Source organism: Scomber scombrus, chromosome 8 (genome assembly GCF_963691925.1).
Source record: "Scomber scombrus chromosome 8, fScoSco1.1, whole genome shotgun sequence".
Classification (NCBI taxonomy): domain Eukaryota; kingdom Metazoa; phylum Chordata; class Actinopteri; order Scombriformes; family Scombridae; genus Scomber; species Scomber scombrus.
The window spans coordinates 26378307-26391572 of record NC_084977.1 but is presented as its reverse complement, the minus strand read 5'-3'; the positions used below and the strand labels follow the sequence as shown (position 1 = coordinate 26391572).

Sequence of the window (13266 nt, the reverse complement as noted above, 5' to 3'; positions counted from 1 at the left end):
ACAGCAAAAACTTTTAAATATTTGACATGAGAATGCTTTTAGATGAAGAAACACACCATTTGGAAGCTTTCCATAGCGGAAAGTACAACTGACATGGTGAATATTTGCACTGTTTTTGACAAGATCATTTCCTGATCAACAGCATAGAACTTGGACATGGGCAGAGTTCGCAAAGTCATATATATATGTACAAGCAAATCAGCTCCCAATAAGAAAACATCTAGGTATAATATGTAATTTCATTCAGGGTAACTTGACTGAGCAGAGGCTCCTAGTTTAGATATATTGAAGCACTGATAGGTGTCAAATTGAAAACTAGAAAGAAAGAAAAGACATTCAGTGTTTTACTTAACTTTGCAGAAATATATTGTCACCACTAACAGAAGAAGACAATTGTAAACAGAACTAGGAACAGTGCACATAATGAAGAATTTATTTCAGTTCTTCTTACCACCAAACAAGAGTTGACTATTTGTGAGAGGAAGTGGGATGCTGGTGTGAGCAATGGCTCCTTCGTCTTTGTCCACTGTGATGCTCAGATGATCGTGTGTAGAGTTGAACTCAACTGAATGCCACTGACCATCACTCAGACCCGAGCCTAACAGTGCACATGGACACACAGACACATAAAACATGCAAGTAACAATTAATGGTTTCGGTTATTTTTTTCTTTAAAATCAAATCAGGATTAAAAACGTATATTTCAATTTCTGAAGATTGATGAGGTTTAAACTGTATCAAGTAGTGGTTTTAAGTTTGGGATTGAGGAATAGTTGTAATAATGAGTGGTCTGAAAAATGCAAGTTATTTCCAGAGCTTCTGACCAAATCTCATGGTCTTCCATAGTGGATGTAGCTTGACAGGACTAACGTGCCATAGTCCGTATACAACAATCAAAATTACTTTATATTGGTTTGAATTATGGGAAATGTAGGGTGCATTGTTTTTTGGAGCTTTCTCACACTAAGGGACTAAAAATCAGCTTCTTTTGCTTTGATTTGTCTTTTGCGAGTCCCTTATGTACTTCACGGAAGAATGATATTAAATTGCTGCAGAACAACTTTAAATGACAAAGGTTTAACAAAGGTTGTAAGATCATGATTGGACAAACCTGCGCTGAGCTCCAGCAGGGTCCTGCCAGTTTTATTGATCTGTAGGTGGAGCCTGGTCTCACTCAGGTACAGCCAGACGATGCCCTGCTGCTGCGGAAGGTTATAGGTCAAGAGCAGCCCCGCCTTGTTCCACGTCCTGAACTGCAGAGCTACGGAGATGAACCCTGATGACCACGATGTCGGCCCCGGCAACTGGAGGAAGCTGTGAGAGTCAGTGAACGTCACACCAACTGATACTGGCTCAGCACAAGAAAAGGTCACATTGCCCTGAGAAAGAGAGGAGGACAGGCAGAGAAAAATGATTGTAAAAGAGATAATAAGACATGAATATTCAGTCATTGCAGTGGCTGACTTGGTTTGACTTGGTGTCCCAGAGGTCTCATCAGCAGCTCTCTGAAAAAGGCCACCTGTATTTCCATATTGATATTTGCTGAACAGCTAAAATAAGCGATGATATAGAAAACCTGAAGCATCAGAGTTACACAGCTTTTGCACCCCATGTCATCTTCTAATCAGAGCGTGGCATCACAAAATACAACTTATACAACAAATAAACTGATATCAGACTAGAATAATTATTTTCAGAAATGATCCATGACTAAAACTTCCATAGCACATTACCAAAACTTTCACCCATTAGTACATACTGTCTATGCATCTGTAGGGAAATAAAGATACTCAGTGGAATGGATATGTGATATTGTTAGTGTTAATTGACTGTATCAGAATATTAATTGATATATTCAGAGAAGTCAGTGTCATAAACATTTATATCATATAAACTTTGATAACCAATGTGCGTCAAACAGTGCTGTTTTCTCGCTGTCTTTCACTCCTCTGTCTCCGTTTTCCCACACTTCTCTTCTATTTTCATTCACCACCTCCTTTCTTTTTCTTCTCGTCTTCTCTACTTTCTTTGCCGATTCTCTTTTTAGTTTTTGGCTTTGGGCTTTGTAAAATGCAGATGTGATGACAATGGTGATGATAATGAGGGAGACCATAATGATTTTGGTGATGATGTCGGGTATAAAAATGAAGAGGGTCTATGATGCAGATGATGAAAATAATGATGATGATAATAATAATCATGACAGTGACCTTTAGTGTGATAATGACATTGATGCTAAAAGGGAAGAAGAGGAGGAATGAGTAGGAGGAAGAGCACATAAGATTCTGAAATGAACAAAAGTGATCAACTCATTGTAAAGTTTCTTATCATGGCAGCATTTAATTATTGCGCTGATCAGAAAGGTTAACAGCTGAGTACTGGACAAACATAATTAGTTATCGACATGATAAGAGATAGCCAAAGCTACACTTATCGGCTTTACTAGGATCATAAAGCATGTGAAGGAAGCAAAGTTTTAACATAAGTAACTCTGTGTCTCATTGACTGTTGCCCTGTAACACCATCAGACAACAGCTTTAATAACTTTGGAGTCACCCACACAAACATACTCAAAGGTTTCATATGTGTTGTTGCCAAGCTGAATAATATGAAATCAAATGAAGCCCTTTTTACAGTTACTCAGTAGATATGATTCAGTGTAGAAAAAACATATAATTACAGTATGTGTAGAGGCCAGTCTCACATACAGCCCTAGATTATTCAATAACAGTACTTTTGGGTAATTTAATAGCTTTATAAACAATACATAATTATAGAATATATAAATATAATTTAAAAAACAAAGTACATTTCTACTTCTTTTAGAAATTATAAGCTTTTTCTTTTAACTTTTTTTGTTTGTTTGCCTTTAATAAAGTACATTTAGGACTATTTATTTATATCTCACACTGTACCATAGCTGCACTGTTATTTCTGTTCTCTAGTTTTATCTGCTGTATTCTATTTTAGCTTATTATAATTTTCTATTTTATCTAACTATTTTAAAAACTATTCATGCTATTCCTTTATAATGTCTTTTGATTCTTATATATTTTGTGTTAATGCATTTTATGTTTTATGTGAAGCTCTTTGCCTTGTTGAAGGATGCAGTACAAATAAATCCATACCTGCCAACATTTAGGTTTCAAAACGTCTTTTTCAGCAGGTGAGTAGGGGGGGTTAGATTGTGTTTCACAGACAATCTGGCAACTTGGGTAGCATCAGACAAACATAAAACAACTTATGGATCTGTGTGTATGATGACTATTCATAATAATGGTTGAAAGCAAAGCAAATTAGGGTTTCCCAGGAGAAACAACAAAATGTGAACACACTGGGAGAAAATATGAGTGAAACCCAGGAAAACATTTATGTGAAACCTGCCTAAAGAAATCTCATCTTTTCTGGTAAGGTAAAATAGAAAAGTAATTTTAAGCTGAGGATACGGACCCTCAGAGCAGTCACAAGATAAATGTGAGGTTGTGAGAAGATTAATCACTTCAAATATCAAATATTTGCTTTTGAAATACTGGATTATTCCATCTCTTCATGACTAGAACCTATTAAATGAAATCTAGAGGTTAAACATCACTGGTTGAACTGTTCATAGCAGCTTAGACATAACTATAATAAAGGGTTGTGAGTAGGAAATGGTTTGATATAAAGAGTCACAAAACAGTTGGGATTTACTGGTCTGTGTGTGAGCAAGTCCACTGTCAACCAACATATCTCCACAGTCTCCTATTTTTTACATTGATGAACTCTGAAAGGAAGATTACCATAATGATGCTCCAAAGATGACGAAACACAATAACTTACCACCACAGTGACTTGGGGGTTGGTCTTTTTAGCCAGGTCTATCAGGTTGAGATTATTGTAGAGCAGGTTTTCCAGGCAGCCATGGAAGTTCCTGTTGGAAAGGATGGGTTTCTGAAGTCCGTGGCTTTGGACAGCTCCCAGACTTAGCTGCACAAGAAAAGAACATACAAAAGAACAACGTACAATAATAAAACGGCAGTACAAAATACAGTTACTTCCACAAAGATTTCCATAAAAGGTTTGCTTTTTTTGTGTGTTTGTGTCCACTACAGTAACCGAGTGGTTAAGACATATTCCACATAATTGCAACGTTCTTTATATTTCCTGTTTATATCCTGTCAGTCACCCTCAAATAAAGGAAAAAGCCAAAAATGTTTTTGGTTTTTTTATCATTCACTCAGCATGCAGCTGTAATCTGCAGGCATATTTCACTAGAACATGACTAAATGCACAATTTCTATCTCATCCGAGTCTATCTTTTCAGTCAAATTGGTTGTGATTTGCTTATTTGTGCAGATATTTTGTCAGGATAACTGCCTGGCTTGCGTCTGGTTTTTGGTTTATTTAATGAGAAAGAAGACATTCAAGTGGCATGCCTGGGAGCCAATCAGTGAACTATAAAAGGAAACTAATTGCTGGTGGTTAGAGAAGTGGAATATGCTGCAGGAGTGGTTTCATGAATTTCTTTGATTTTGATACATATTTTACACCCTAAACTGGTCACTACTGGAATCAATTATAACCAGCATGAACCTGAGCAGACAATTGATGCCATTATCTATAAAAGGAAGCTACACACTTTCGTAACTGCTATTCAAGTATAAAGTGGATGAGTGTTTTATGCTTAAAACCAGGTTGGAAACCACTTTCTCTCACCTGGTGAATGTCCCAGTGGCTGAGCTCTGCTGGTATGTGAACTTGCTGTGTGTTTTTATCCACTATGAGGTTAAGGTGAGTGCTGAGACGCTCCAGCTTTACATAGTGCCAGTGCTGATCGTCTAGTAGACTTCCCAGAGAAACAAGAAGCTTGCCGCCGGAGGGTGAAGTCACACCTGCAACACATGAAGACACGGAGGAGCAGAAGAATGAGGAGGAGGTGAGAATGTGAAAAGCAATCAATTATGTTTTGACGATGGTGCTTTTTTTGATAGCATTTAATGTGGAAACCCTCTTATGTGCACTTATGCTGCTCAGAAACTTTGATTTCTCTCTTATGAGATGTACTACTTGAGAAGTGCACTGAAAACCACTTCAAGGTCAGCATCTTGTGTCCCCCTCTTCCATAATTTTAACAAGGACAAACATGCTTTAAGAAATCTGTAAAAATGTCTTTTATTTCTCAGCAGGAAAAACTGAAAGAAGTTTCACATTTGATTTATCAAAAGAAACTGCAGAAATTTCGCCCAAGTGGAATATTTCATCTTTGTTTCAAACAGAGAGCAGGTCACAGAGGTCATACCTCTCTCATTAGCGTCATCATATCTGTATGTTGGTGGGGAGAAGGACTGAGCACAATAAATGATGATGCTGCAAAAATGACAACAGGAAATATTTAATGACAGACCCAATAGCAGGTTCAAATCAGTGGATCCATCTCTGCTTCCCCCAACGTGAAGGGAGAAGAGTTTCTGCTGACAAAAGGAGCTACACAACAGAGAGACGGAGAGAAATACACACACTCATTGAGTATGAAGGACATTTTCTAGATAGATAGATAGATTGAGGCTAAAGCCAATGCATTTGTACCTTAAAGTGCAACTCCACTGACAGCTGCTAAATGCTGCGATAAAGTGTTGACTTCTCTCAACTTCTCTCTTTTTTTTCTCCAACGAGCCATTATGGTCTAATCGCTAAACTCAGATGTCTAATGGGCCTGAGTCTGGTGGTCATTTTGAAAATTATTGCTCCATTCTTAAGATTTTAAAACTTATAGCAGCTTTAATATCTGCCGTGTCAGCATTGATTGACAGGTGTGATTGACAGCTTGCTAGCCTGCTGCTCTCTCCGGCTCCAGGACTCGCACTGAGTCAGACTATCATTGCAATATTTCAGTAAAAGTGTTTCCAGCTGTTCTCTTCAGCCCAAGATGGCTGGTTGTATTTCCAGAGTGTGAATGGTAACACCAGACCCTGCTTATTTGGAAAGTCCTGGCTCCAAACATAAAAGATGGCGCTGAGCATAAGGTGCAGCTCTGGGCTTCAAACCTGCTCCAGTGTTAACCTCACATTTCTATGCCCGTACAGTGTATGGACTATCTTCCCATCTAACTCCAGACAAGACAGAGAATAAGAATTTCTTGTAAGAAGTCAAATTATTCCTTTAAAGTAAAGTTCTACATCTTATTTTGAAAATACTGTTATACCACTGTCATGGGTTAAGTTTGGAGCTGGAGCTATAGATAAGGAGGTGATTAGCGATTAGCTTCAATACTGAAAATAAGGCAAAACAGCTAGCCTTGCTTTCTCTGGAGTTGAAAAATCTGCCTATCAGCACCTCTAATGTTCACTAATTAACATTTTATATCTTAGAAACGCAAGGAATATACTACAAAACAGAACTCCTCTCAAAACCACACATTATCATTTACATTACCTTTGAGTCCTGTTTAAACAAACACATATGTGCTCCTTAATAAGATTACAATAGAGTTTGAGAGAATGGTATCGATAACAAAAGTCTCAAAAATGTAGCTCTATTCCTTTAATGATTTGGCCATTTAATGGGATGAGATATTTTGTTAGGCTTAATTAAGTGGTAATAGAAAGCATCGCATGAATACAAGAAGTGTAAGGGCAAAAAAACAAAACTTTTGATTCATAAAACTCCCTCTCATGTTCGTCTTTATTTCCCTGCTCTCCGTGTCTGCATGCTTGTGAGCCTGAGAGCATCCAAACTTACTTTTTTATTGTCCGACTGGCAGTAACACAAGTGCGTCACACGGCAATAACTGCTTGATTTATCCACGCCGAGTAGACTAATATTGAATGTTCTTGTCTTTAAGCTAAGGAGTCCGGGCTGAACACTAGTTTCCACTTTCTACCGTTCCAGACAGTACCCTGAGGAAATATCAGCTAATCATATTCTGTCTGCTATTCCAGCACAACTTTTTCACTCAGGCTCTAAATCTGTTTGTGAAGGACGGCAGTGACAGGTCTTATCAGGAGACAGACTGTTGTTTCAATTGTTTCAGAATTTCACTGTACCACGTGTTGCTAGCATTTCAAATACAGCTTGACTGTAAAAAATAATGTACTTTATCTAAACATATTTCAAGCTTTAGACACAGTTGGGAATTGGGTTTTTATCTTAAAACAAACTGGGGGAAAAAAGGAAATGGCACAGTGGTATTCTGGCAACAGTTTCACTCTTTTTTCTCTCTTTTCTCTCTTTCTGTTTCTATTCGATTTAAATAGATGAAGCTGTATTAGCATGATATTGTGACATTGCCAAAGTGTAAAGTAAAAGTAAAAAGAGTAAAGTAATGAATACATTTGGTGGTGGTCTACACTATGGAATGAAACAACTAGTTACTCATATTTCATATCTAATATTAATGAAACATTTTCAGCGACGTGTATAATTTGTTATGCCAAAATATCCAATCTTGCAGTAGCTACAGTGACTACTGCATTATAAAACTTTTTCATGGTTCCGTTTAGGCACTGGCAGCACTTGGTTAAGGTTAAGGACAGATCATGATCTTGGTTTACGCATAATATTGTCTCATACTTCAGTGACTTGAAACTTTATTTGTATCTAAATGAAGCCTCGACCTTTCGCTAGCGTTAACTAAAGAGCTTTTGTTGCCTAAACCGAACCATAGACAGGACTCAGGGTGTTAACCTTGGTCTGTGTTTTATACACTCGCCATCCACCCTGACTTGGGTGAGGTATACACAAATGCATTGCTTCTCTCATTAGAAAAAAAATTGTACCTACGAACATAATCCAGGCAGCAATTATGTTTGCTATGTGATGAGTTCAAAGCAATTTAGTGGTATAGACACATTTAAAAGACATAGACAGGGTTGTTAAATTATATAAAGGATGAAGTGCTTCTCATTTATGTGGGATTTTATTACATTTATATGTACAGAAAAAAATATATCTTAAGCCATACTGTGTGTTTGAGTTTATTCGGCTGTGGTGATTAGCCCACGTCTTGCAGTGTTAGTCTTGTAAAACAACATGAGACAGAAGAAAGTTATTCTGTGCAATTATGAAATTCAAAGCGTTAGTCTGCGAAGCACTACAGAGTGATGAGTTTAATGAGGAAGTTTAAGACTACATTTTATAAACTCTGTTATAGAGTCTTGTTTTTGGCTCAATGAGTTATATGTTGGAAAGAGACCAAGGACGACAGTAGCAAGTTCTCGAAAGTGTAACTGCATGAAGGTATGCATTTTCAAGCTTCAGGGTTTTGCTTTGGAACACAAATTGTATTGTTGCCGCACAGAGAGAATTATCAGTGAGCAACATATTACACAGTAGGGGAGTACAGTACAGTAAGAGTCCCATGGCTATCATAGCAGTTTCAGGCTGCTCTGAAAATACACAGGCTGCTGAATAAAAGTCTTATGAGGCCGTTTATAACACTCCTGGAGGCTCACTGTAAATCACTTTAGACAAAGAGTAATAAAGTAAGCAAATGCAACAGTAATCACCACGATTCACAGCCTTCTATTTTCTCTGCCAACTGGCATATTTTGTCCGGAGATATCCATCTTTTTGTCTGGTAACAGCGTACTGCAGATACCCAGGGGAGGATCTGATCATAGCTTATGTTGCTCTGTGCGATTAGTGAAAACCTTTGAGATTGTGGTTATGTTTTGTTATTGTAAAAGCTGGAACTGGCTGCGCTTTATAGAACCAAAACATAGCCAGCAACCAAAAACTAACAACAGCAGATCCCCATTTATTGGGAATACAGGGGGAAAACAGGCTTTCACTTAACATGCAGCATTGCCCTGCATGTCTTTCTGATGCCATCCTAATTTAGTCAGCAACACTTAACACCATTTGTCCAGAACGCACTGGAGCAGGACACACCAGCCCTCGGTGTATTTACTGATGTGTATTACAGCTTCCTGGTGACAGCTCAGAATTGAACTGAATTATGAAGCAGTGGACTACATTACAGCCAACTGACATTTTGATAAATGTAAAGCAGAGAGGAAATGAGATGGTTTTGGATAGCAGACATAAATCTTAATGAGCCAGCCAATTTATTCCAACTGCTTGGGCAGCTGCAGGCAGATAGAGAAGACCTGCTGTATTTATCTGTTTGTTAGCCTATCTGTGTATCTTCTTGCTTTCTCTCTATTGGTGTGACTGTTACATGCAATCGCCAATTTATGCTAATTGTTTTTTAGTGTGTGCCATTCCTGAGCTATTTATGCATGCATTTTATAATGCTCAATACTCAGTTTTAGCCATTAGTGTATTTCTGTCACAGCCAGCTTGTTTTCCTCATAATGCAACATTCATCAATGTTAAAGAGGTCCGGGAAACTCTGGAGATTATACTTTTAAATCTAAATCTTCAGGTTTATCTCTGCTCTTCTCTTCTCTTCTTTCTTACTCTTGAGCCAACAGCTGACAGTAGAAGAGCATGTTGTGGCTCAGGGTGGATGCTCCAAGCTATTGATCCAAATAACACTGTCTGCAGACTGTAAACTCATGGGAGAGAGGGAGAGAGGGAGGGAGCGAGCATGCAATTGAAAAAGGCAAATAATCTCCTCTGGAAAAAAAAGAAAAAGAAAATTCCAGCAGGGGCAGAATTGGGGCAAAATATGAGAAAGGCTGTGATAAATAACAATGGAGAGAGAAAGAGGAAAATAAAAAAGGCAGAAAAAGAAAGGCTATGGGGGGAGGGGCATCCAGACAAGGGAACAAAGAGCCAGAGAAAGAGAGAGTTATGATGCAGGAGGCAGTGACAGTGGTGTGATTGAGGCAGACAATGTTTTTTGGGTTGTTTTTTTTCCTAGTGTTGGCTGTATCGCTTGATTATCATAGCTCAATCTAACCTCTGCTCCTTTACAAGAACAGGCAATGTTTATTTTCGTCCTCTGCTACCTTCAGTTCTTTAAGCAGCTTGTTGACTATCAGCTCTGGTCTTCCAGGGAGATGTGACAGACGTCACTCAGGGAGCTAGTGTCAGACTGATGGCTTGTGCAGATGACACCCCTCTACAGCTGACACATACACACTAGACAATACCACCTGGGAATTAATACTCCTCCACCCCATCCCAAAGAGTGAGATTCTGTTTTCATTGTAGGACTGTTGAGAGGGACTGACAGACGGGGGTTTAGACAAGTGTGAAGGATAGAAGGAAGAAGAGAGAGATGAACAAGGGTTGAACACAATGAATTAGGATTCTTGGAAAAATTTACTTTTTCATTGGAAAATGCCTGAGATTGTGAGGACCTTGGGTTTTTCTATTTGCGTGCTTGTGTGTTTGTTTGCAGCTGTTGAATGTACAGAAATAAAAGAAAGAGACATTCTACAAACATTACTAGCAATATAACTTTAATGTTGCAGTGGTTTCTTTGAACTACATTTCATGCCGAAATAGCAACTCCAGTTGAATTCATAAATGTATTTAATTTTAGTTTGTTTGAAGCTAATGAGGTTTCAGATGTCCAAATTAGTCAAATCAAGTCAATATATTTCACAGTCAGTGTTTTGAGTGCCAAATTGCCTCTTTTTGTGACGACCCTGTCAGTGTAGTGGAAAACACTTCCCTTTTCAACTCAAAGAGAGATACCTCATACTGTCTTCAGACAAACTTTTAAATGCATCTTTTGCTCAAAGCGAGGGCTGTGGATTTTGTCCCCCATCACTTACATTGTAAGTGCACAAGGAGGGGATGTCCTAATGGTCAGTAGGAGAATAATTAATTATAGAAATACTGCAAGCAAAACCTGTTTCAATGCTCATATTGCTCTAAGACAGACCTAAAAAATTGTGAACCCATCTTAAAACACCACATCCAACTACATATCAGAACACTAAAACAACACACCAAAGTGTTAGCAAAGGATACATTTCCCTTCAGCTTTACACTATCAACATAAACTTTAATATTTCCACATTTACACATAGTGAAATGAAAGTACAAATATTACATGATATTTTGATCTATTATTATACCCCTAAAGGGTGAATCAGGCTGACATAAATCTGCTACCCTCTGACAGGTGACGACGTTCTCTAACCCAGACCCAACCTAAACTGTGTTTGAATCCCTATCTTACCCAAGCAAGTAGCATATACTCAGCTGCTTATAGGCCTTACATGTGCATTGTATCTGCTTAAGCTAAATAGCATCGCCTGGCCCTACTGGCTTGACAGGCAGTCTCATCTGAATGCCGTGACCTGCTCACTTTTCCAGCCACCATCAATGTTTATCTAATTCCACCATATAGTCTTACAAATAACAATTAAATAACAAAGTCCATCAAAAATGCATGAATAATTTACATTAACCTATTTTGATTAAATAATAGGATATTCTGACAAAAAAAGAGCATCACAATTCACAATGGTTTGTCCACATTAGAAACAGCAGAACATTTTGATTAATTCCATTTTATGACTAAGTGCCTAAAGTGTTTTCAAATCCAAATGTAATTAGGGGAAAAAATCCAGTTTTACCCAGAAAAAAATGAGATATATTCCTGAGAAATAATCACAGATAAAAACTTTCAACCCTAACGAAGGACAGAAAAGAATGAGTACTCCAGATGCCAGATGGCATGGCATTTGCCATGTGGTGAAAATACGATAGGTTTAACCTTGTTTACAGCTACAGCTACAGCTACACACACACACACACACACACACACACACACACACACACACACACACACACACACACACACACACACACACACACACACACACACACACACACACACACACACACACACACACACACACACACTTCATCCCATGGTCTCTAAAGTGCTCCACTCAGGGTAGGTGGAGACCATGGATCATGTAGTACTGAGCTTGCCCACTGTGCTCCACCGAATTCATTCTTAACACATGTTGCTTCCATCCATCATAGATTAAAAGAGAGAATATGAGAGAGGGTTTCAAGCTGTGAGGAAAACAGAGTGAGATGGAGAGAGAGATGTGGTAGATGGAAGGGAGAGTGATGAAAAAGAAACAGAGAGTTAAAAGAAGTGTACTGTAAACATGTTTCCCCCGACAGATGACGCTGTCTTCCTTCAAAATCAAAAGCATGTATAATTCTTTGTATTGACCTGTAACTGCAAGCCTGCAAGAGTGACATGCACCAATTCCCAAAGTTTCTCCCGAATCTAATTAGTTTTTGTTTGACATATGGATAAACAAATAAACACTACAGAGAGAATAATCGGCATATGCAGAAAGATGCACAATCCTCGCGAGTATCCCCAAAATTGGATCAGCGGTATCTTAAAAATCACATCTGACAAACATAAGCAAACCAGCAGATGGATGGAGACTGATTTAAAGCACCTTTCATTTCATTGTGGGGACGAAAAAGTGTTTGATATTAAATTCCTCATATAGAAACTGGATGGTTGAGGCTCTGTAGCCTGAGTGAGTGTATAATAACACCGTATGGTTTAGGCGTTTAGCTGACATTTACACAGAGCTGTTCACAAGTCATTTTTTACAAGTCCAAGTCAAGTCTCAAGTCTTTGAGCTAGAGTCCAAGTCAAGTCTCAAGTCTTTGAGGGTCAAGTCCAAGTCAAGTCTCAAGTCTTTGAGGGTCAAGTCCAAGTCAAGTCTCAAGTCTCTGGTCAAGAGTCCGAGTCAAGTCTCAAGTCTCTCGCCAACACTAATTCAAATTCTGACCTTAGAGCTGTACAATCCTTCATCCTGATCAGTTAGCCTTGCGAGCACCTGCCCATGTCTGTTTTTGTGGTGTGCTGTCACTGAAGTTTGTATGTATGTATCTGTTTGTATGTTGAGATGTCCTCTCCTGAAACTGTTACCAAATTTACCTTTGGCTATTACCTTGACCTAGACCTTGATATAGGACAGTATGAAAATGTACCAATTGTAGGTTCACTATAGAGAATCTACTGCAATGTGATGTGAAGAAACATACACTAAGAATTATTTCAATTCCATAACTGTATTTTCTTCAACAAAAAAATAATTATTTTAACAATGTTGTAAAATATAACAAAATGAACAAAACATGAACATCACAGAAACACTGCACTGCAGTTTAACACTGTGGTACAAACACATGTTCATTATTTTTTTCTCCAAGCTGCCTTTTATCTGCTGCTTAACACAACACACAGCAGGGAATGTGTGGGGATATTATAAAATATATATATATATATATATATATATATATATATATATATATATATATATAAAATGACCATAGTTAACGCAACGTTGTGTTTTTTAATAATTAGTAGCGGAGCCACTAAGT

The 13266-nt window shown here is 38.1% G+C and overlaps 1 protein-coding gene across 1 annotated transcript in view; it reads right to left on the bottom strand.

Moving 5' to 3' along the window:
• The window catches only part of LOC133984537 (contactin-associated protein-like 4), a 62442-nt gene that overhangs the window by 39346 nt on the left and 9830 nt on the right, over positions 1-13266 (bottom strand). The window contains exons 4-7 of the mRNA XM_062423936.1: positions 4696-4871; positions 3820-3966; positions 1112-1379; positions 452-598 (exon numbers count right to left, since the gene is read on the bottom strand). Of these exons, the coding sequence (XP_062279920.1) occupies positions 452-598; positions 1112-1379; positions 3820-3966; positions 4696-4871 (738 nt within the window). The remainder of the gene's footprint in view (positions 1-451; positions 599-1111; positions 1380-3819; positions 3967-4695; positions 4872-13266) is intronic.